Consider the following 24,188-nt stretch of genomic DNA (forward strand, 5'->3'; position numbering starts at 1 on the left):
TCTTCATACACAGTTGAATATTTCAACATATTTAATAGTGAGCATGCTGAATGTTCTTGTGGTTGTTTCATGAAAGTGCTTTATATAGACACTGAGATTAGATCTGAAAGTTTTTATCATTTTGATGGATATGACCGTCGACCCGTCCTGTCAGCCAAAAGAAACACTTCTTAATAACATTGGTCCTGTATATTATGTCTTCACTATGAGCAAACGATTTGTTTGTTTGATTTGTTTGTTGTTTAACGCCGAACTCAGCAATATTCCAGCTATATGACGGCGGTATGTAAATAATCGAATCTGGACCAGACAATCCCGTGATTGGCATCATTGAACATAGATCAACGCAATTGGGATACGATGACATGCATCAACCAAGTCAACGAGCCTGACAACCAGACCCCGTTGGTCGCCTCTTATGACAAGCATAGTCGCCTCTTACGGCAAGCTTGGGTTGGTGAAGACCACTTCTAACCCGGAATTCGCCTAAAGAATGGGCATGGCCGTTTATGACAACACCAATGTGTTACATGTTGTTGGACCCGTGAATAGGTCTTCAGCAACCCATGCTTGCCGTAAAAGGCGACTGTGCTTGTCGTAAAAGGCGTTGATCGATGCTCATGATGTCAATCACTGGATTGCCTGGTCCAGACTCGATTATTTACAGACCGCCGTCATATAGCTGGAATATTGCTTAGTGCGGCATTACAAAACAAACTAACAAACAAAAAACAAACAAAACATGTTATTGTTTCTTTAGGTTGGCAAGCATGGTTTTTTTGAAGACCTATTCTACCCCGGATCTTCACGGGTTCCCAAACGATTTGCATATACATTTACTCCTGTATATACTCACCGCCTAAAGAAACGCGAATACCATACATGTTGGTTAATATATGAGGATTTACTTATATCTAGGAGAAAGTAGATTGGATCGATCAACAAACGAACATACTGATATGTTGTGTGAACCGATGTTCATAAACGCATAAGATGTGACGTCATAGATCCATGACTCGAGATGCACCATTTGTCTCGTGCAGGTTTAACGTGTAAAGTTTGGAAATCACGGAAATCGTGATAAGAATAAGACACTCTGTAGTTGACATTAATTGGTACACATTGGAAACATCTCTTCTTAACGTACACACTTGTCTATATGCTTCTATGGTTCGCGTTTCGTTTGGCGATATATATATATAATATATATAATTTCACCAGCAACTGTTTACCGTTGATGTACACGTACCTCATGTGACATAATATCAAGTTTATACTATACTGTATATCATATATACTACTGCCGCTTGTTCGAACTATGATGGGAATAGATATTTATATGGGTGAGTGAGTTAAAATTTAACATCACATCGGAAATATTTCAGCCATATTTTGACGAGATATTTATAAAGGTGTTAACTGTTTATCAATCACTGTACCAATTCGAAATAAATATTGTTTAAAAAAACATAAAAAAATGACTGGTTCAGGTCCCAAACATATGTGGGCCATTCCTTACAAATGTAATTATCAATGTCATCGCCATTGGGCGTCCAGAGCGGCGTTGATAATGACGTCTTGTGTTTGTTGATATCGGGCCCACAATCTGCTGATGAAAAGATTTGAGAAACACGCAGCGTTTGGGCAACAATATTCTGACGTGCCCACCTGCAACATGCCTCTGTTGACCCGTGAAGATTCCGGGGTAGAATAGGTCTTCAGCAACCCATGCTTGCCGTAAAAGGCGACTTTGCTTGTCGTAAAAGGCGACTAACGGGATCTGGTGGTCAGACTGGCTGACTTGGTTGATGCATGTCATCGATCCCAATTGCGTGGATCGATGCTCATGATATTAATCACTGGGTTGTCTGGGTCAGACTCGATTATTTACAGCCCGCCATCATATAGCTGGAATATTGCTGAGTGCGGCGTTAAACAACAAACCAACCAACCACCATGCCTTTGCTACGTAAACGTTCAACACGTTGCAAACGGCGCATGATCAATACAGGTGTTCTTTCCTGTTGTTTCATCTAATTACGAAATATCCCCTATTCGTTTTGCATAGTATATTTAGATCCTTGCATAAATATTCAGTGACAAAAATGCTCCACAAGAGGGATGACTTTAATAGTCAAATTTCCTTCTTGTCGAATAATATCCTTTGGTGTCAACATTACACTTAGGTACAATCGGGCTTGGTCTTTCAACAAAGGTTTTAAACAGCGTCATACGACTCTTGTTCAGAAGTTGTTTGATCAAGGTTACAACATTCAAGACAGTGAAGCTTTCAAAAGGTTTTATGGTAGACATGTAGAAGACATTTGCAATTTTAGGCATCGGTAACCAGAAAGATGTCCGATGTGGTGTCTCCTTGGGCAAGTGACTTTGTTCGAAATGTGCCTCTGTTCGCCTAGCAGTGAGTGGGTACCCGGTAGTATGAGATGGTAATGTGACTGTCAACCTAGCGCCTCACAGGCAGCTTGGGTTGTATACTCCCCAGGGAGCTGAGAATGAAAATCGAGTGCTCACTGATCCATTGACTGGGGTAATAATGTAAGCGCCATGAGCACATGAGCTGGTATGGAGTTTGGCGCCATACAAATGGACTCATTATTGTTATTATTATTAATATTTTCCAGGTGAACCATTCCTTGTGGCAACACAGGAATGGTCTTCTGTCGGTGGCGTTAGAGGGCGCTGCTCATTGATGGGAACGATGGCTCGGTGCGGGTTTCCTCTGTGGTGTAGTTGCTGAGGACTTCATTGTAAAGTATGCACATGGCAGTCTCATCTTTGACTATTTTGCTCAGATTGCAGATCGTGTGACTATATTCTGATGGATGGTTGTGCTCGGTGTTATCTCGCAGCATGTTGTCAACATTGGTGACTTTCCCCCTACTTGTTGCCTTTACACATTTCCAGCGCACGCAGGCTGAAGATATCCCTCGTACATCCAAAACTTAACATGCTGTTATTATGGGTATACACTACAGAAGAAAAATTGAAAAAAAGTCAGAATGTTTTCCTTTGCTCCAAACTACAAATACACGAAGGCCGTTCCGACAACTCCGAAAGGACGACCTTGGGCACATTGTTGGCTGTCTTAGCCACACTTGGGACGGAAAAGTTGTCATAGGGGTTTCAGACCTGGCGGAACAAAGTTTCGGTTCGGGGGACGGGGCCTCAGCCGTTGCTAAGTGATCCAGCTCACCTCAAACGCAAAAGAAAGTATATGCACTTGAAAAAATCACTTTGATTTACGCTGTTCGTTACTGTGTTTTGCATAATGGCAAGCCTGTGTTCCTTGAGACGTTATGTGCACGTCAACTGTTTTTAGATGTTACAATGCAAGGTCCCCGATGTGTGAGTGAGTGTTTGTTGGTTAACGCAGCATTCACCAATATTCCAGCTATACGACGGCGGTAAGTAAATAATCGAGTCTGGACCAGGGATTAACATCCCTTGCCCCGGGAAGATGGTCCTACATTCAGAGAACTATTTTATATGACGTGAAGCAGTGAAATAAATGTGAAACAAATATCCCAGCTCATAAACGAACAAAGAAGATTAACTAGCGCAGATCCGACTGACGCGGCGTTTCAGTTTATCTCTTTCGGATCAGATTTTAAATTCGAACGAAATATACACACAGAATGTTCAGTGACACTTCGGATGCCGACTCACACCTTCTATCGCCCTACCCTATGACGGGTCCGATGAGATGAGATGTCTGCTACAACTGGCTGCGTTAATGTACGGGACACAAACGGTTGCTCTCCATGCCGCCCAACAGACATCGTCAACCTTTACGTTCCGTAATTTCATTAAAGATCCGATATTACAGATGCAGCGTGTTTCGCGAAGCCAATGGATCCGAATTTAACAGCTTGGACGCCATTTTGCAATCACGCTTATCTGTTTTGTTCGGCGAGCCGTCTGAGGGACACGCTTATTATTTTACCACAGTTCGGATGAACACTAGGCGCATGAGTCAATGTGGCCGCGGTACACGGTTTCATGAGGCAAGGCAAACCGCCATACACGTTCTTCTATTGCAACAATGCCAACCTGCTTCGTCTCTTTCTTCCGCGGTTTGGGTATGTTCATGAAGTGGCACTCGCAGTTAGCGATTTCGGATTCCGGATTTCTGTTCAGTTTCGGATTCGTGAAAGTTGATTAATCTGAGCGTAATGATTTATTCTTCTCGGATCCTAAAACGCGCAATCGCGGCTGGTAAGGTAGACAGCACTTTAAATACTCTTTGCAGGAAGCCCTGAAGAAAATAAACAGTCTTGTTAATAATTTTACAAATTAAAACTTTTAACACATGTATCAGCATTTTAAACATCGCCCAAAACTGGCGGCATGTATGAACGAATCCAACTGTGAGTGAGTATTGTTTGATGCCGCTTTGTAGCAATGTTCCAGCAATATCACAGCGGGACACCCGAAATGTTCTTCACACTGGCCATGAGAAAAGAACTGTTCATGAACCCATAAACCACAGAGTTGAACTGGACACACTGACTAGAATACGTTCTTGAGACTAACATTTGAGTCTTTTGCGAGAAAGGTTGTACGATTCCGATTGTATAATGCGCATGTGTTTATGGATCACTATTAATTAGTGATGATATCAGGGCTTCGCTTAAGTTGGTCGTATCCTGCCCCACGGATGGCATCCGCCACAAACACATGCAAAGACAAGTTATGTGTTCACCTAAGTTACAGTTTTGCAACTTAATACTTCTTGGTATGTTCCCATGTCTCCAAAGGTCAATTAATAATCTGTGATAGCTACATGTACATCGAACTTATACAAAAGCTGGCCCAGGTTTTGTTAAATATTTCTTTAAAAGGGGAATGTCTGTTGTTCTGAGATTTAGAAAGTTCATAGGAAAATCGTTTTTCGTACCTATCGTACATTGTAAATATCGTTATCATACGCATTTGTCTTATTGATAGCAAAAGAGAATATACACGATTATTCCATGCATACATAACCATATCCACGCTCATTTAACAGACAAAATTAGATAAACGCGTTGAGTGAGTGAGTGAGTTTGATTTTACGCCGCATTTAGCAATATTCCAGCAATATCACGGCGGGGGACACCTGAAATGGGCTTCACACATTGTACCCATGTCGGGGATCGAACCCGGTATAAACGCGTTGAGGTTATCACGCGAGTGTTTTGGGACGATACTATAGTGTGTTAGGAATAACCATTGTCTCTAGAGAGTCTTGGCTTTTTAATGTGTTTAATATACATTGTTGGTTCGCATCTCCTGGCGTCTAGTATAAACTGAAATCTGGTGTTTAGTGAAGTCTTGTATCTACAGGTGTTTAATATACATTCTACCATGCATTTGAAAATTACTCAATTCTTATTGGCCAGTGTTTATGGCTAGCATACTATGTTGTTTGTTATCTACCGGCATGTCATTGTTGATGTAAAGATGTCATATTTACTTATAACCGAATGACTAGTTTATGTTCAGTGTACAATAAAAGATTAACAAAACATGTATGCGGTATCTGACATCCTCACCTCTCGTATTTTTCAGCATGACACACATTGCTTGAGTCTGTACTGATTTCATGAGAGAACAAAACATAACGTACTGCCCTGGCTGTTGAAACAAATTTTGTAGAAGGCGGAACATTAGAATATGAATATTATAATTCGAGTGAGTGAGTGAGTGAGTGAGTTGGGTTTAACGCCGCTTTTAACAGTATTCCAGTTATATCACGGCGTGTCAGCTTAATGTGGGAGGAAAGCCCGAAGTGATGCAGGTATTAGACGTTTAACAGTTCGGTGAAACCAACGAACACGGGTATGGTGCTGACAAACTTAGAAAAATAATCGGGAGAACAGAGATTCGAACCCACAATCATAGGTGTCTGGCGTGCCCAAGGGACGCATCTCTGTACAGCGATTCGCGGCGCCTTAGACGACTGGGCTTTCTGTGCTCCCTACAACTTTGAGACAAACTGTAGAAGATGCTCAAATGGGTCCTTGATTGTGGTGCAGTTTGTCTGCTCTAGTTGCTATATAGTTAATAATAATGCGTCATCGAAAATGATAAATACAAAATTCTTTAGAATAGGCCGCATACAGCCTCAGACCTATCCAGGCCAACAAACCTGTCCCTTTTGACAATGTGATTGACTAGATTCAGGAAAAACGTGTCACCTCGCTCGACAAAAAAATATCACACTTCCATCCCAGGTACCAGGTTGTCCGACTGCCCATTGTTCTCGGTGCCTTGGTTTTAGTACCTATCGATCTGTTGATTGACATTAGAGATTACCCGGGTTTGCTGCCAGGAATACAGCCTTTCTGACAATCTGGGTAATGCAGAAGGCTGCAGTGTTGGGGAGTCTTCACATACTCCGAGAAGTTATTGGTGGATTCGACTGGGCAGCGCTTCCAGGGAGAAGTCCCATTCGCTGTCTGGGCTGCGTGTAGAGGGGGCAAGGGCCCAAAGCTGACGATGAGCCTAACAATTCTGACTATGCCAGGATCACTCAAGCACCCTTTTTGCTGCATTTTTATTAATTTTAATCTTGTTCATAGGGAGGTAAAATTACTTTTCATTAGTTTTAAACAGTTATGTTTTATGAAATTGTTTTAAAAGTTATTATTAATTTATTTTGTTTCATTCGGCAATTGGTTTTCTCAGAACTGTGGTATCATATCTCTCGTCATGTACGAATTACTGTTCATATTTACATTCAAATTACAGTGGAAATTATTATTTCAGATAAATGCCGGAATGAGAAAGCATGTGCTATAACCGGGATCGTTGCATTGATTGTACATGTTTCAGGGGCGTTTCTATTATTAATATTTAACATCCAAACCAACATGTTATCATGGTAGGCAATGTGCAGACAGATGTCACTGGCCACCACAATAGAGTCGTAAATAGTTGCTTTGAAACATGTATATACCTGCCGTCAACGGTTCACCTGACCTAGGTTATGTCACGTGACACGAACGAGCCAGCAACCAGGAAGTGGGACGCCTTCAGAGAGCAGACGCCCCATCGTAATATAGGTATGTCACGTATTTTGAAAACATTTCACATACAAATATAAATTTTACGTTAGCCAACAGTGCATTGCTGCGTTATCTATGTTATAATGTAAACCTGCTATGGATCACTGTTTCACTTGAAGATAGAAAGCTTGATATCGATGTATACCACAAGAGTCAAATGTGATTACATCCATATATGTCTGTATCATGTCAGTTAGCAGCTGAATCTGCATCGTTGATTAAGGATCAAATTCTAGAATACTACTGTTATCGATATAAACTTATAGCAGCTAGGTAGACAAGGTTTTGCCTACATTTATCTGAGGTCATAGTGACCTGTTAAAACGAAAGTAGAAATGAGGTCGACAGTAAACTTCTGTAGGTGTCCCCAACCTAGATACCCCCACCCCTTCCCTACTGCGCATATTAGCATACACGTGTCATCTAAGCTGCTTATGTAAGAGAACTGTCATGAATGGACGATAGGCTATCGTCCATGCCTATCGTACATTCATGCCACTCAAAGGTGAGCTTCTCGGGTCAAGCGAGGCGTTGTAGTGATGGCCAAGTTGTGATCAGAGTTATGTCCCTTTGAACAACATCCACACATGCGTATGGTATATCCTTATGTGTGTGTATGTGGGAGTACGGTGGGTCATTAGCAAGTGAGCGAGTGATTAAGTAAGTGAGTAAGTGAAGACACACTTTTGAAATAGGAGGAAATAAAAACATTCAATTACTTACCTTGCAGAGTTAGCTGTGGAATGGACCAGTGTTTATGACACATGTCAAGAAGTTACGTGAAGACAATTCGATGTTAATGTTTTCATGTGGATTTTACAAAATAAATACATTCCATACAAAATAATCAAAACACTGCCAGAGTGACCAGTGACCTTGAAAGACAAAGAATCAACCGCCCCTTGAATATCTTACAATATTCGGATCCATGCAACTCCCATATTGTTCGGAAACCTACATTCCTTAATTTAACCTGTGATGTTTTTGTCAATGTCAGGATATAAATAATCCACATTCAGCAATGTTCAATCCTGGCGATCTGTAAATAGTCATGTCTCGGCCCGGAATGAGCAATCAGTCAGACAGAAAGAGCGACACAAAGCTGACCAGGTCAAAGGGTGTGTGTTCACACCATCCAATCCTCGATTTAGCTGCTTCTTATGAAGCACAGAATACTAGTGCGTAAATTACAGATAAATTAACTGTTTATGGAAGTTCACATGAAAGTATATAATATTAAATACGATAATGTAATAAACAGTCACAGTGCGATAATGAAGAAGTAAACTTATCCTCAACAGATGGGTCTGTAACAAAGAGTGTAATATTGATATTAATATTGATATTTCACAATGTGTTGATGTCACAGATATAAGATGGTTGTGGATCACCGGCTTGGTTAAATACATGCGACGAAATATTTCCATTATCAAAGAAATCAAGTCCACTGTACAATCATGACTACATCATGAACATGTGTTTATAAATCACTATCAAATAATGATGACACCAGGTGTTCGCGAAAAGGTATGCGCATCCTGGTCCACCGGTGGCACCCGTCACAAACACATGCACAGGCAATGTCCTCTAAATCTTCAACATAAACGATGTTGACAGCGTCACTGACGCCTTGGTTGTTGTAACCTTTATCAAACAACTTTTGAGGAAGATTAGTACAAAGCTCTTTGAAATATTCTTTGAAAGAGCATGCTCGATCTGAAAAGTTGTGAAATCAAATGTAGACACCGAAGGCTGGATCCGCTGGACTGTTGCCCGACATAAGGGGAAGGGTGACTACTGGAGAGTCATCCCTCTTGTCATACAGTCTTGAGGAGATTTTGTGTCACTGAGAACAACTACAATATTATCATATAAGTTGTAAATACATGTATTCTTGGCATTTCTTAAATCAAACAGTTTTACTTTACAGAGGATGGTGCGCACATAAAAAACGCCAATTTTTGACAACTTCATGCGACAAAGTTTCGGAGTGACAGGCAACAAGGAAGTCAAGGTATTGAAGAACGTGTGGTGTTCGAGGTAGGTGCGATGAGTGTCTCAAACTTGATTTACTTTTCACTTCAAGACGCTGAAACATCACCGTGTTTGTTGAAATTGTCCAATAACGAAAACGACAGTTGATCATGTTTTCAAAACATGGTATTCATTCTTCATATTCATTGCTCAGGGTAGAGTATGACAACAAGAGTTAGCCCCCTTTACCCACAGCAGCACCACAGATATACAATGCAGTGGGGCCTCTTCTTTTCTCTCCCGTCTCACTGCCTTGTAAATATGTTACTTATTGGACGTCTGGGTTGATGCGATCGTGTACACCTTTTAAGATTATGTCCACCACACATCCATCTATACTTCATTTTGTTGTCCGATTTGCTTCAGATGGCGACCTCTAAGAAGCTGACCGAAAACCACCTCTCCTGTGTCATCTGTACAGAGGTGTTCACAGACCCTGCCACACTTCAGTGTCATCATACATTCTGTAAGTCCTGTCTGCTGAAATACACCAAAACACAGCCGGAAGCAGTACAAGCCAAGTCCATCCAATGTCCCTCCTGTAGACAACAGACAAAAGTGACCAACCCTGACAGTCCAGTAGAGGAGTGGGTCAGTCAGCTGAAACCAAGCCACGTCATACAGGGGCTGATGGACGACTTTGGACCCGGCACAAAGGGTAATCAGCTTATTATTGTACTGCCTGACTAATGTACCTTGGTTTGAGATATATAAACACAACCATACGCGAACATAAACAAGCATTCGCTCAAAGAATGGCTTATTATGTCTTCATGTTAATAGATATTGATGCAGGATAAGTATTCATTTCTCACAAAGACAAACAAATTACAGCCTGACCCACCAATGAAATCTAATGTAACTCAAACATATAGTGCCATAACTAAATAAAATTACATAAAATTATTTACCAACCCCTTCAAACTCGTCATTCCTTTTAGATGTTGTTTACAAGCTAGTAAATAATTGTTATGATATTTATCTGTGGACTTGATCACAGTTGCATCTTACTGCCAAGGCTGTGCGACGAATTGAACACCTGACCCTCCATTGTGACAAATCATGGATAACGATTTATAAACAACTTATGGTTAAAATTTATGTCATTTTGGAATCCCAACTGAAATGATGCTATTTCATCTGTAGTGTGTAATGTACATCTGTATTTTGTTCAAGGCAGCAAATAATACTCTTCTGGTTATGATTTACAGCGGTAGCTCATGAAACTACATACAACTTGTTAACACGCTCCTTCCAAATGGTCATTCCTTTCAGATGTTGTTTACAAGCTAGAAAATAATTGTTAAAATATTAACTTTATCTGTGGAGTTGATCTTAGTTGCACGTACACCAGAAGCACAATTAGTGTTTTCAAGACTTTTCTGGGACAATATATTTTTTCTTATACGATCCCAGGTGCTCAGCCTTAAAATTATATTAAGGTGTTGTTTGAAGAAAACAAAGACATTCGTGGTCTAATGAATATAGTGGATGCCCGGAAAGCGGTAGATCTGTGTTCTGTTGAATCCTACAAGGGACATTGTCGCATTGTCCCCCTCACAAAAACAAGCAAAAAGTGTCAAAATTATATAAAGCGCGACAATGCGACAAGAAAACGTTTGCCACTTGTCGCATTGTTGTGCTTTCAATCATATTTTTTATTCAACCTAACGGCGACAACGTGAGATTTTTCTAGGTCAAAATATGTCGCGTTGTCGCCCATCAATAATGTGTATATAAGTCGTTAATGTAGGCGACAGCGTGACAATGCGACACACGACATATTGATAATGTCTCATTGTCGCCCTTTTCGAATAATGGTGCGCATATGTTGTAATCGAATTGATCTCCATATGCACCAAACTGGTTATACTCTTTTTTAAACTCCATGTATAGGTTGTTTTTCTCAAATTAAAACAAATCCTTATAAATTAGTTCATATGTCGTTATTGTCCATGTCGGTTTTCATAAACCAAACGTGTTTTCACAGCAAGAAACAAACACCTTGTATTTCTATTTAATTAAATCCGGTCTCTGACATCTTTTCAAATACATGACGGTTGGCACTGTCGTTTTCGACGGCGCACTTCACTGTGCAGAGTTGAACACCTGATCCTCCAGTGTGACAAAGCACCTCTAACATTTATGAACATCTCAGTGTTGAGCTTCTGTCATTGTGGACTCCCTACATAAATGGCGTTATTACACCTTTTCTGGTTATCATTTACAGAAGCTCATTTTTGACCAGGGATTCCTACATTGTGTTCAACAGCAATATTGTTTCTTTACAACATGTGATATATAATATATTCACCTACAAAATGGATGTGTACATTCTGACAAAACTAACGTGGTTATTATGTTGTTAGATAGTGTCCGATTCTTATCATGTTTAATGACATTTGAAATTAAGCCCATTTGCCTTTTCAGCTGTGGAGGAACACTTGTGCAGTGTTTGTACAAAACAAGGAAAGACAACTCCTGCCACAAATTGGTGCTCTGCCTGCGATGTTGTGTTCTGTGAAGGATGTCTTCAGCTGCACAACATGATGCCAGGGTTGTGTGACCATGAAGTCGCTCACTTGTCTGATCACACCAAAACAAAAGTCAAGCGTCGCTTCATGTGTCAAGTCCACAGAGATGAAAAGGTGAAGTTGTTCTGTAAGGACTGCAAGCAGGCAATATGCACGATATGCTGCAGTATAAAACACAGGGCATGTAAGGATGTTGATACAATAGAAGGTATGACCCCTCTTGTGAAGGAACATCTGACAAGCAAAATAGAGAAACTCGGAATCAACATTGCAGCTGCAAATAATATCATAACCCAGAGAAACTCTAAAATTCAAGATGTGAAGAGTAATTCACAAACCCTCAAAGATCAAGTCATAAAGACACGGGAGACAGTGATGCGTGCTATTTTAAGAAAAGAGAAGAAACTCCTTGGAGACATCGACAAAGCTACTGATGAACAATTACATGAGTTAGAAGCAGATATAAAATCCCAGGAGATCGAGCTACAGATGTACCAGCAGCAGTATGAGTTCACAGCCAATGCTGTGACGTCCAACTGTGAGGTGGATATGTATGCCGTCTATGAGTCGATGGGTGAGACGTCTACAGACAACAGAGACACGGACAGCAGGCCAGCAGCAGGAAGGGTTGTATTCACGCACGACCTGGACAAGCTGAGTGAAGCAGTTAATGAGCTACAGCTGGGGGAGGTTCAAATCGTCCATGGAGTGAGTGACCCCGAGTCTTCTCCTGTTCTACATCACACCATTGACTGCAAGGAAGATGGGGACGGGAAGGATCCTTGGTTGATTGACGTCACAGTGTTGACTGTTGATGACATCAAAGTGACAGTAGTGACAGATTGCAGTAACAAGAGACTCAAAACATATTACACATCAAACTTCAAATCCTTTGATAATCAGCTTCTGCTTTCTGATGGCCCTTGGCAAATAGCCAAGTTAAGTGAGAGTCAGATAGCTGTCAGTGTTCCAAACAGTAAGGAAATAGTTACTGTGAATGTTACCCCAGGTCCTGTCGTACTGTCAACTATCAAGACAAGCAAGAAGTACTACGCTCTCGCCTGTCTGAGTCCTTCACAGCTGGCGGCAGGTACATGGATACAGTCTCACTGTGTGGACATACTGGACATGACAGGGAGGAGACTGAGGTCTATTAACACGGGGGTGATAGGGAATCCAGACTTCATCCACGTCACCAGAAACAACAACTTGCTAGTCAGTGAAGAAGCAGTAAAATCCCTTGTATGTGTGACCTTTGAAGGGGACGATGTTTTCACCTACACTCCCACAGGGGACAGAGTTCTGTCATATCCTCAAGTTATTACAACAACCAGCACAGGAGATATCCTGCTTGTAGACAGAGGCTCCAAAAAGGTGATCCAGCTGACAGAGTCGGGGCAGTTTGTCAGAGATGTCCTCACAAAACAGGATGGCCTTATACACCCTCGTGGTGTCTCTCTTGATGGTGACGGCCTGCTGTATGTTACATCTGACAGATATGTAAAAATATTCAAATTCTACCGGCGCTGAATTTTAAAATAGAGATAATTTTTATCTCCATACACAGTTGAAAATATACAAAATTGACACCTGCTTAAAGTCCAGATCGGCTCTTGTTCATTCCCTGCAAACGTAATTCCCCATGTCAGTGATTAAACATAGGGCGATCTTTCACGTATGGAAATCTGACCTGATTTACGATGTACGTTTGTAAGAAACGCACAGTGACAGGGTTTGTCCCGATTATGTTTCTAGGTTTGTCCGCACCATACCCGTGCTCCTGGGTTTCACCAATAAGGGGTAAAAGGCTGAGACTTGCATCACTTCGGGCTTTCGTTCCACATTAAGCTGCCACGCCGTGATATAACTGGAATACTGTTTAAAGCGGCGCTGTTTGTCCTCGCGTGTTGTGACGTGGATGACTTCACGAGAAACACCTGATCTAATGTTGAGGCAGTATAACGGATACACGTGGTTTCAGTTCCTAATTAACAATATTCTCTTTGACTGAACTAGAAGGTATTTCTTGTGCATCAAGATTGGAACATTTCTATGGCGACCGACGAGAGAATGAGACCGCTTATTACTTGACTTACTGTTAGAATATTTGGCGCGGTTTTCTAATTTTGGTGTGTTGACTCAAATTAAATAATGTGCATATATTTGAGTAAGGGAATAGAATTTTCACAGTATTTTATTGATATGGTAAATACGATCTAAACTATCTCTATTCCTAACAGAAATCGATACTGTTGATCGGAAACTGTTTTAAAAATCGCCTTATTGACCTTAAGTGCTTACCAATAGCCATATTTGCCGATATTTCGATTTATTGTGACACCCCTATTTTCCAATCATATGAATTAGTGGACATCTAGATTTCAAACCATGGCGCTTACTTGACTTCATGTGTCGTATTCGGGTGCTTTCATATTACGATTGATGTAGAAAAGTAGGAAGCTTACAACACCAGTACTTTTATCCATGACTAGGCAGTGACTAGATCTTTTGGATTCGTTGACTTCAGATGGTGATGGAAAGACAATCAACTCGAGTTGCATGTTATACAATTTGGTTACACGTTTTGAAGAAATAAGAACGTTGTAACACTTTTGATACAATATATACGTCTTTGAAACCGCGACGTCATCACAGCGCGGCACTGAGCGGTATGCAAAGCCAGCTGACGGCAAGGCACCTTGAGGGTTAATAAACCCGATTCACTCACTCACAGATCTAAATAAGAGATCAAGGGATGAGAGACTCCAACATATCTGACGTGTGTTGAGAAACCTGTTCACGTGGTTAGTTATGGTTCAAGCCTTTAGATTATCAGTTAAACAACAGAGCTCGTCAGGGCTCCAACGTCTGCTGAACACATATATAACACAACGAGCGTTCAGCTGTTTATGAAGGCTATAGCAGTGTGTGGGTGCTTTGAGAATTGGCTTAGATGTGTCTTCATTGGTATCAGTTATTTGTACTGATGTATAGTATTTCTTCAAACTGTAGTATTGATTAAAGTCACCCTAAATATCACTTTAACATTACACAACTGTATCCGGACAATACACTCGCTACTTCTCAAATCCAAAATACAAATGAGGATATAATAAATGTTTTGACTTTTGAAAACTGCTTCAGTTCTACAACTGTCCTCGATGGCATCAGTTGTTTCTACTGTCAGTCTGGTATTTCTACAAGCTGTCAATGCAGTTTAATTCAGGATATATAATTTTCCTCAGGTTTTACCGACAACTAATATAAAGGCGGCGCAACTCCCTCACTAGTCCGGACGAAGTGCTCCTGTAGCCATTGGTCAAAAGCCCATCAATTCGCGGGTATCGTGAAAGATAATATTGTGAAAAGAATGTGGATATTTCTGAGGGAAAAAAACGGGTTCTAAATACCCTCATAATGCATAGTTGGAAGTTTCCGTGTCTCGGTATATTTTGTTTGAGCAATTATTTGTTTAAAAACTCAACATATTACATAAGTAATCCAGCTAAATCAAGGATAAAATTCAATATCCGTGGTTCTTGGTCGAAATGTTCAGGGTCGTGATGGTTCCTGAACAGTTGTTTAACTCGTCGCAATCCGCGGTGAAGTGTCACGTGCGTCCCTCACTTTACCTGATGTTCTCGTATTCGAAGATTTACAAACTCATCTTTTACACTCTATGTGTAGCGAAATGAATGCCCTTTATATTAAAGCACACTGGTTACACCGTTACAGCCTTGCGTACTGCCTTTCTTTACTAACTAAACGGTTTGTCGGATTTCCAGTGTTGATGCGGGCGCAGTGCGAAAGGTTCTACTGTGTATCGTCGGACGTAGGGTCGCATGACTGATAGCGGCCAACGTGCTGGTAACCGAGTGCAGGATTACTTTCTGCAGTTCTGAGGTTTCTGCTGTTGAAGTGGATGGGCTCATTATCTGTCGGGTATCGGTCCAAATAGGGAATTGCAGCAAGTGATTATAAAATGTATAATGCACTTACACTATTAATTCCTTAAATCCTGATGATATTGTTTTAAATATAAGGATGATGGCTTATCAGGTTCAAAATGTTGCATATTTAAGAAGACTTTTGAGTTTTATAACATATTGTTTAATATCATAAACAGCCAAAGGTTTGGAGTAACGTCATTTGATTACAAAAAACTATTCACCGTTCCACAAAGATATTCATTATACCAAAAGATTGCTTCAAATCATTGTAAGTCATATTGTATTGACCAGGAAGGCGTGTCTCTCAGTATCCCCACCACGATATAAGTAGTATATATTGATGAATACCGTCCTAGATCAGGACAATCGTCATCATCGATTACCCTTAGCATTCAGTCAGTCTATATTGATAACAAGCCATAATACGGATTGGCAGCATTTATTCCAAAATGGGATGGCAGACATGTAAATAGGCCACCATGATTTTGTTTCATTTGTTTGTATTTTGCTTGAGATTATGAGAAACCGAGGTCCATAACCGCCAGGAAACAATCACAGACAATCAACCAGGTCACCAGCATGATCACCCGATCCATTCAGTCCTTTATGATAAGCATAGGTTGCTGAGGACCAATTCTAGCGCGGAATCCCGACGTTGTAGTAACTAACAGTGAGTATGATATTCTGAGTGAGTGAGTGAGTATGGTTTTACGCCGCTTTTAGCAATATTCCAGCAATATCACGGCGGGGGACACCAGAAATGGGCTTCACACATTGTACCCATGTCGGGAATCGAACCCGGGTCTTCGGCGTGACGAGCGAACGCTTTAACCACTAGGCTACCCGACCGCCCCTTATGATATTCTGAATCATTGCTAGATTGTATCGTAATCTTGTGAAGGTGTGAAGGTAATGATACATGTATATCCTAATAGTTTCAACATAAATAACTTCACTTGACCAAAGCTCATAAAACCAATATTGGGGCCGTTTTGGAAAGGTTAACTTCACTACCCAACTTAGAATTATTCAGTAAAAAGGGTTTGAAAACAAATCTGTATGTGATTTTTTTTGTATGTGTATCAATCTTGAATTTTACCTTCAAGGCTTCACTTAGAAAGCTATACATTTTCTTTCTTGTACTTATATATGTACAAATATTTGATAAACAATAACTAAACAGCACATTGTTCGTGTTGAGTTGTGACACTTCTGAATGAATTGTTGATCGTTGACATGATTTGCAAATAGTAATTACATAACACATTTGACTTGAAAAAATACGGGAAAAAAGCTGAAGACTAATCTATAACACATTTGACTTGAAAAAATACGGGAAAAAAGCTGAAGACTAATCTATAAACATCTGATGGCGAAGGTGAATTTCATCAGTTACCCCGTGGTACCTCCTTGTCAAGTGTCAGCAGAAGCAGCGTAATTACCGTCTTGAGTGAAAGACGCGAAGCTGAAAAAAATTCAAAACATTGTTATTCAAACCATCTGATAGTCGGCGGGGAAATAAATACTTTATACCAACCGTTTCATTGTCAATGAGCGTATCAAGAAATGTTGTTTTTCAAACCAACTGAATGTCCTCGTGCGAGAGCACTGGCATAACTTATTTTAACCAATATCCGCTTCCGAAGACTATAAAGACAAGAGCGTGGCTCCGTGGTCGAGTAGATAAAGTGTCTGTCCGGAGGACACAAGATCGGTGTTCGTTTCCCGGCCCGACTTTAAAAGATACTACCCCGCCTGGCTTTTAATATTTGCTACGAGGAACCTTACAAGATTTGATTTCTAAATGTCTGTCGAAGGATTTTAAAGACATGTACCCCAAAGAAAGTGAAAATTTTGAATCTAATACGACCGCCATGCCAAGTTAGTTTGGACATGCAACCACGAACCAAACATATGAAACATATGACATCAAAACTTCATGTAAATGGTCAAAAGTTTCTAAATTGAGCCTAACAAGATATGATTTTAAAGTAAAATTTATGAGAAAAAGTCGATCGTAAGTGAAATCTAATATGGTTGCAACAAAATATTATCTTTAAAAAACGGCTGACTAGTTTGATGTATTAGGTATGGAGACAATTATTAGACAGTGTGAAAGCATTTGTCTTGTATGTCAAAGAAGTATGGTTTTGAAAAAAAGTACCCAAAACGAAGTTAAATGCCCTCTAAAATTCTTGAAACAAATCATTTCCATATTCATAAGAAATCTCTGCAGAGTCGATTGCACGATCCTGACTATATGCTGACCATGTGTTTGTGAATCACTCTCAAATTGTAATACCAGATGTTCACGAAAACGTTTCGGGCGAAACCTGAATTATGAAAGATCATACGTCTTAACTACAAAGCCTATAGCACATGGCACTATTGCCCCGACAAACGGATGAGTGTGAATTTCAATTTTAATCCCATCTCCGTGACTCGTCACTATATGGCTGAACTATTGCCGATGTGACGTTAAATCGTAACTCACTCACCCATCTCCGTGGGTAGTATACAACCCAAGATATCGATGAGCGGTCCCAGGTTACCCATTCCAGGAGACCAGAGCCAAGTATCCAACACGTGCCAAAGAAGACACCACATGTAGCAAGATGAATCATTGTGCACCGAAGCCCTAGAAAACTTCGGGTTGAAAATGAACTCCAAATATCAAACACTGGTTGTCTTGTTGGTTCACAACGGATTTCACTGAGACATTAAACACATCAACACAAGCCGACTGTGACACCAAATCCTAGGTTACGTTAATATGCGAATGCCAGGAATAAAACTCGGTGTCATACAGTATTATCTGGGGCACTGTGCTATTGATTATGAATGATGTCTTTACAAATTCTATTCTGATATGAATTATATATTTTTTTATTTGTTAAATGATGTTAAACATCGGTGCTTATTCTGTGAAATGTGCTACATTTACAAAAAGCAAACACACCCTGAAATATAGCGCAATAAATTGTAATTGAAACATACCAAAGACGCAGCATCGCCCCAAATCACCCAATTTGCAACATACCGACATTAAGACATCAAACAACAAGGAAAAGACTTACATCGTGTCCAGTTGAGCAGATAACGGACTGTGCAAAATGTAAAACTGCTATGAATCTAATTTTAGCATATAATTATGTCATTACAGATACTGATCCGACTGATTATTAATACATATACATACATACATACATACATACATACATACATATATAAAATTATATATATATGTGTGTGGATGTATGTATGTGTGTATGTGTGTATTGTATGTATGTATGTGTGTGGATGTGTGTGTGTGGATGTATGTATGTGTGTATTGTATGTATGTATGTGTGTGTATGTATGTGTGTGGATGTATGTATGTGTGTATTGTATGTATGTATGTGTGTGTATGTATGTGTGTGGATGTATGTATGTGTGTATGTATGTGTGTGTGTGGATGTGTGTGTGTGTGTGTGTGTGTGTGTGTGTGTGGTCCCAGCCAGCTGTGATCCAAAGTCTGACTGACCTACATGAAAAGTTTGTAACATAACATAACCGTTATATGTAAGCATCACTACATTGATGGTTTGATCAAACAACTTTGCATAAGATGACCATAGATACAGTCGCATATGTATCTTCATAGATTCAGGTCAAATTGTCAAAAATGAGAGCAAATGTTATTTGCAGTTCACTGGAAAGCGATATGCGAAAAGCTGGACTTCCTCATTGATAACATCAATGTAACATTTGGGAGTAAGATATTTGGGCAATAAGTAGATGCCCCAATGGGCACCAGTTGCGCTCCTTCTCTTACTGATCTGTTTCTTTATGCAAATGAATAAGAATTTCAGCTCGGATTGGCAAAATCAAAACAAGGGAACTTGGCCAAGAAATTTAACTTAAGCCTTAGATATATCGATGATCTGATATCGTTAAATAACCATCAAATAACCTATTCCCTTTCACTCATTGATCTACCAGAACTAAAAATAAAAGAGACCAGTGAGACCGCCTCATCTGTTTCATATTTAGATCTATGCATGAATATTCAGAGTGACAAAACACTCCCCTCAAGACTGTATGGCAAGAGGGATGACTTCAACTTTCCAGTAGTCAACTTTCCCTTTATGTCGAGCAATATCCATGCAGCTCAAGCCCTTGGTGTCGACATTTCGCAACTTGTGTGGTACAATCCAGAATGTTCCTTCTACAACACTTGCTCAGAAGATGTTTGATCAAGGTTACAACATTCAAGGCCTCAGTAAATCTTTCAAAACGTTTTATGGAAGACATGTGGAGGACAAATTCGACGCATTAGTGACAAAAATTATGTCCGATGCAATTCCCTATTTTGACTTGTACCATACATTCCCGTGCTTTTTCAGGTGAAGTACTGACTTGCCTTTGCATGTGTTTTTAACGGGTGCCACCGATTGGGTAGGATATGCTCACCTTTTCGCGAACACCTATAGCATCATCACTATTTGATTGTGATTCATAAACACTTGTTCATGATATCGTACAATCGACTCTGTTTTTGGCAAAGATTTCACATGAATATGGATAGGATTTTGTCGTTTTTATCTATTTTCATAACAAATTCATAGACAAAATCCATACCTGGTCACAGGAGACAGAGTGATACGCCCTAAAACAGTGCTGGAGTAACAACTAAAATAACAATGTCAATATCGGGTGTGATTTTCATTGATACAGGCGAGGCAACAGTGGCACTTTGAAAACACCAGATAATCGAAAACAGCCTGATTGGACCAACTGAGCTAGCGTAAGCGTAGCATATCAAATCAGACATATTCTGTGGGAGAGAGGTCTGGAGAAACAGCCGGCCATGACAGTACAGCAATGTCATGCTGCCTCTAAAAGTCTTTAACAACATGTGCGACGTGTAGGCGGATATTATCCTGCTGTAACCTGACGTTACGTCCAAGCATTTGCACAAAGGGTACAACAAGATCTCGAACGATGTCGTCCCGAAAGCGTACGGATTTCCACTTGCCTCTTGCCATTAACAATGTGTTTGTCATGAGCTGTGATCCAACCCCATACTATTACACTTTCCCCAAAACACTGACGATGTTGAGTAACATAAGCGACGCTTAAATGTTCTCCTGGACGCCAAGACCCTTGCATGGCCATCTTCTGAACCTCAGTCGCTGTCTACACCGCGATAGGCGTTCCAGACGGTGACAAGGAAGCAAATCAGTGGACGTCGGAGCTTCCATGTTATGCTCACTCAACCAGTTGTGTATGGTTCTGCCACTAATTGGCCTCAAGTTATTGCCCGAGTCCTTAATGTGGCAGTATGGTATCGATCCCGTACATCAACCATCGAATATGGTTGTCTTGTTCAGGTGACGTCACACGTGGACAACCGGCCAATGGCAAGTCATTTGTGTGTCCCTTCTGTAGACAACATCTCCGAAGAGATGATATTGTGTTTCGATGAACATGAACATGTTTTGCGCCATTCCTCTTCGCAGCATACCCACAACGCCTAGAGGTTGATTTTCAGCAAGCCGAGGCATTATGTCAACGTTTTTCACGGATAAACTAAAGTTGATAGCTGTTCACATTCAGAACCTACGTGAATTCGTATCATGCTCCCAAGAAACACGCAAACATCCAAATTATTCGCTGTGCTTTAACATGCATGTTGCAAACAACATTAAAGTCGATCTTAAAGTTGTGTTTGTTCTTTAACGCCCCACTCAGCAATATTCCAGCTGTAAGACCGCGGTCTGTAAATAATCCAGTCTGGACCAGAGAAGCCAGTGATTGACATCATGAGCATCGATCCACCAATTTGGGATACGATGGCAAGCATCAACCAATTCAGCGAGCCTTATCACCTGATCCCGTTATAGTCGCCTCTTACGACAAGCATAGTCCCTTTTACAGCAAACATGGGTTGCTGAAGACTTATTCCAGGGTCGACCATAAAGTCATGTCTTCAAGAATGTGTATTTGATAGATGTATTATTTCATTTCAGAATAAATATATTTTTATAGAACCCCATTTATTGATTATCCTTACATATTTTTGTGTGTGTACGTGTATATTTGATTTGAAGTATATGTTGCAGAGTGTTTGTTGTGACGGTCTACAATGTATCCTCTGTAGATATGCCGATCGGTCTTAAATTCGAACACCCCCGGTAACATATATGTGAAGCACAGTTATATTTTCCATTTGTATGTTTGAAAGAATTTATTTAGAAGGAGGTGGGATTCTATTTACCTTTGGCTCCGGACACTGGTGGCAGTTTGAAATCTGTGTAATCACCACAGACAGGGAATCCTTGAGGAGGCTTGGGATGTTTGGAGAAGGATTCATTGACAGCCATGGCCATTCCGTTAGTGTTATGGAGGTCAATGTGACAGTGGAGGAACCAGACACCAGGGTTGTCGGCCTTGAACCGTATAATGACATAGCCTCCACTTGGGACAATCATTGTGTCCTTCAGGGGAGGGATACGCTTTGTTGAGGACTGTTGAAAGTATATTTGTCTCTTCTGTCGCCCTCTCCATTTAGCAACATTGCAATAGTCGTCCTCACACTCAATATTGTCATTGTCCGCAAGATACTTTCCAGTGGTTGTATCATACTGAGGGAACCCGTACGCCAAGACGTAGACTGAATGACCATGAATGTGAATCGGATGAGACCAACCTCTACCCTTACCCATGTTAAAGAAGATCAGCTCCACGATATCACCTTCACTGATATCTATAGTATACATGCAGCTACATATTTTGTCAGCCCCACATTTGTCTCCAAGGTCTGAACACGCAACATGGACTCTGGAAGGCTGAGTTAATGCTGATACTTTAGGGGACACAAACTGTCGCCCATTTACAGACCCAGGAGTGTTTCCTGGTTCTCCGGGAAAGGCGAAGTTCAGGAAGAACTGTTTGACCTGTTTCGCTTTCAGGATTTCATCTCTATCCTTGTCGTCTTCCGTCCCAGAAGCGTAATTGTATGTGGTGCAGTTACGATATTGCCCTGCGGGGTAGTATCGGTATGGACAGTTAAATATTAGACATGGCCGAATCTCACTGCATGTTCTCTCATTTGATACCAGTGCAGTTTTACTTGAGTCATTTACATCACGTACATAGCTAAGAATAGCCTCTGCGATATGCATGCTGGTTTTGTTGACCTCCAAAGACTCTGCCACAATCATGTAATCTCCTATTTCTTGATTACTTTCCAAGTAGAAGTCATACCGCTCACCACTCTGAATAACAAAGGAGTCCACGGGCATAGGTTTCAGACCTCTTCCATCAGAAGCAATTATAGTGATGGGATGACCAGCCACATAGACTCGGAAGGGATAGAGAGTTGCTGCACTGATCACTCTAAAGCGATATGTCTCATTTGCAACTACTTCAAATGTTGTAAGAGGTGCCCCATTATGATCCTGTGGACCCGATCCATAATGGTATCGACCTCTCCCATTGATGAGTCCACTATGCAATTCAAATCGGCTAAACAACGCTCCATCAAGAGTTTGTGTTTCTTTATACCTTTCACAAATTGTCGACTTTTCATCACAATTATAAATACCATGTATCATTTTCTGGTAGGCTGTTTCTGGATCCATGTCATGGTTCCAGTCCTGGATAATGATGATGTGTTTGTCGATAATATTTGGTTGCAACACTCGCTTCTTGACAATCAGAGGACCATAGAGCCCCATGCTTCTCTGATCCCCAATATGAGCGTGATACCAGTGTGTACCAGCTGGTGAAGCCTTGAACTTATAAGTGAATGTTGACCCAGGCAGAATAGGGCACTGGGTGATGTAGGCCACCCCGTCCATCCAGGGAGTGTTCCTCTGATGTATACCATGCAAGTGGACCGTGATACTATCTGTGTGGAGCTCGTTGGTTACCGACAACTCAACATTCTGATCTTCGAAAATGATTAGCTCTGGACCAGGGAATGTTCCGTTGACGCTGATGACAAGTCTGGCGTAGACTCCATCAGTTGTAAGAACACTGTTCAGTACCGCTGCGTCCCGAATAGGTTCTGTTTCATCATAGTAACGAAGACCTCCATTTGTAGGCATGACTCGCCTGGACCCATCCATCATGGTAAGTCGTGGTTCAACTGGCAGCTGGATCTTGCAGGGGTCATCATCTTCACCACACTCAAATGTTCTTGCTCCAAATGCCATCATAAGAAGGATGAATATACTGACAATGTTGGCCATTCTGATAGACGTAGAAACCTGAAATAAAGAGTTGAGGTCTGAATAATGTGAAATATCATTGCAACTTTACAACACAAAGGACAATTATGATCTTTCGATTGTTTCAGGAACAAACAATTTTACAGTAACCAGTGCTGTTATCATTGCAGGATATGCACAGGTTACACATCAGAGAACAAATTATAGAATGACTATCTCAAAGTAACTTTATGCTATGCTTCAAATTTGTTCCAAAACCTCTCTGTCTTCCTCTTTCACTGACGTTTCAACCTACTGGTTATTATTGTAAATATCAACATTGGAGATATTTTCCTGTGTAAATAAAGCAACAAAACCCTTTACATATATAATAGAAATATCTGC

General features: G+C 40.6%; 2 protein-coding genes across 2 annotated transcripts; one reads left to right on the plus strand and one right to left on the minus strand.

The window, feature by feature from the left end:
* Positions 1–9,066: 9,066 nt before the first annotated feature.
* On the plus strand, positions 9,067–13,482 carry LOC139445152 (uncharacterized). Its single transcript, XM_071226257.1, has 3 exons — positions 9,067–9,110; positions 9,471–9,762; positions 11,535–13,482. Exons 2-3 carry the CDS (start codon positions 9,471–9,473, stop codon positions 13,166–13,168), a joined length of 1,926 nt encoding a protein of 641 aa, XP_071082358.1. The 5' UTR covers positions 9,067–9,110; the 3' UTR covers positions 13,169–13,482.
* Positions 13,483–15,451: 1,969 nt separating this feature from the next.
* LOC139445429 (uncharacterized) lies at positions 15,452–23,825 on the minus strand. The gene is made up of 3 exons (XM_071226574.1): positions 21,848–23,825; positions 16,985–17,053; positions 15,452–15,573 (listed from the first exon to the last, which is right to left on the minus strand). Exons 1-3 carry the CDS (start codon positions 23,823–23,825, stop codon positions 15,452–15,454), a joined length of 2,169 nt encoding a protein of 722 aa, XP_071082675.1.
* Positions 23,826–24,188: the final 363 nt, after the last annotated feature.

Source organism: Haliotis cracherodii, unplaced genomic scaffold (assembly GCF_022045235.1).
Source record: "Haliotis cracherodii isolate W230 unplaced genomic scaffold, xgHalCrac1.p SCAF_6, whole genome shotgun sequence".
Classification (NCBI taxonomy): domain Eukaryota; kingdom Metazoa; phylum Mollusca; class Gastropoda; order Lepetellida; family Haliotidae; genus Haliotis; species Haliotis cracherodii.

Excerpts from the sequence above, each read along its gene's own strand:
- LOC139445152 (XM_071226257.1), top strand. The coding sequence starts at position 9,471 with ATGGCGACCTCTAAGAAGCTGACCGAAAACCACCTCTCCTGTGTCATC. Across the intron at positions 9,763-11,534 it reads CTTTGGACCCGGCACAAAGG|CTGTGGAGGAACACTTGTGC; the intron begins GTAATCAGCTTA and ends TTGCCTTTTCAG.
- LOC139445429 (XM_071226574.1), bottom strand. The coding sequence starts at position 23,825 with ATGGCCAACATTGTCAGTATATTCATCCTTCTTATGATGGCATTTGGA. Across the intron at positions 17,054-21,847 it reads ACCAGTGTCCGGAGCCAAAG|CTTCGCGTCTTTCACTCAAG; the intron begins GTAAATAGAATC and ends AATTTTTTTCAG. Across the intron at positions 15,574-16,984 it reads TGACAAGGAGGTACCACGGG|ATAATGAGCCCATCCACTTC; the intron begins GTAACTGATGAA and ends GATACCCGACAG.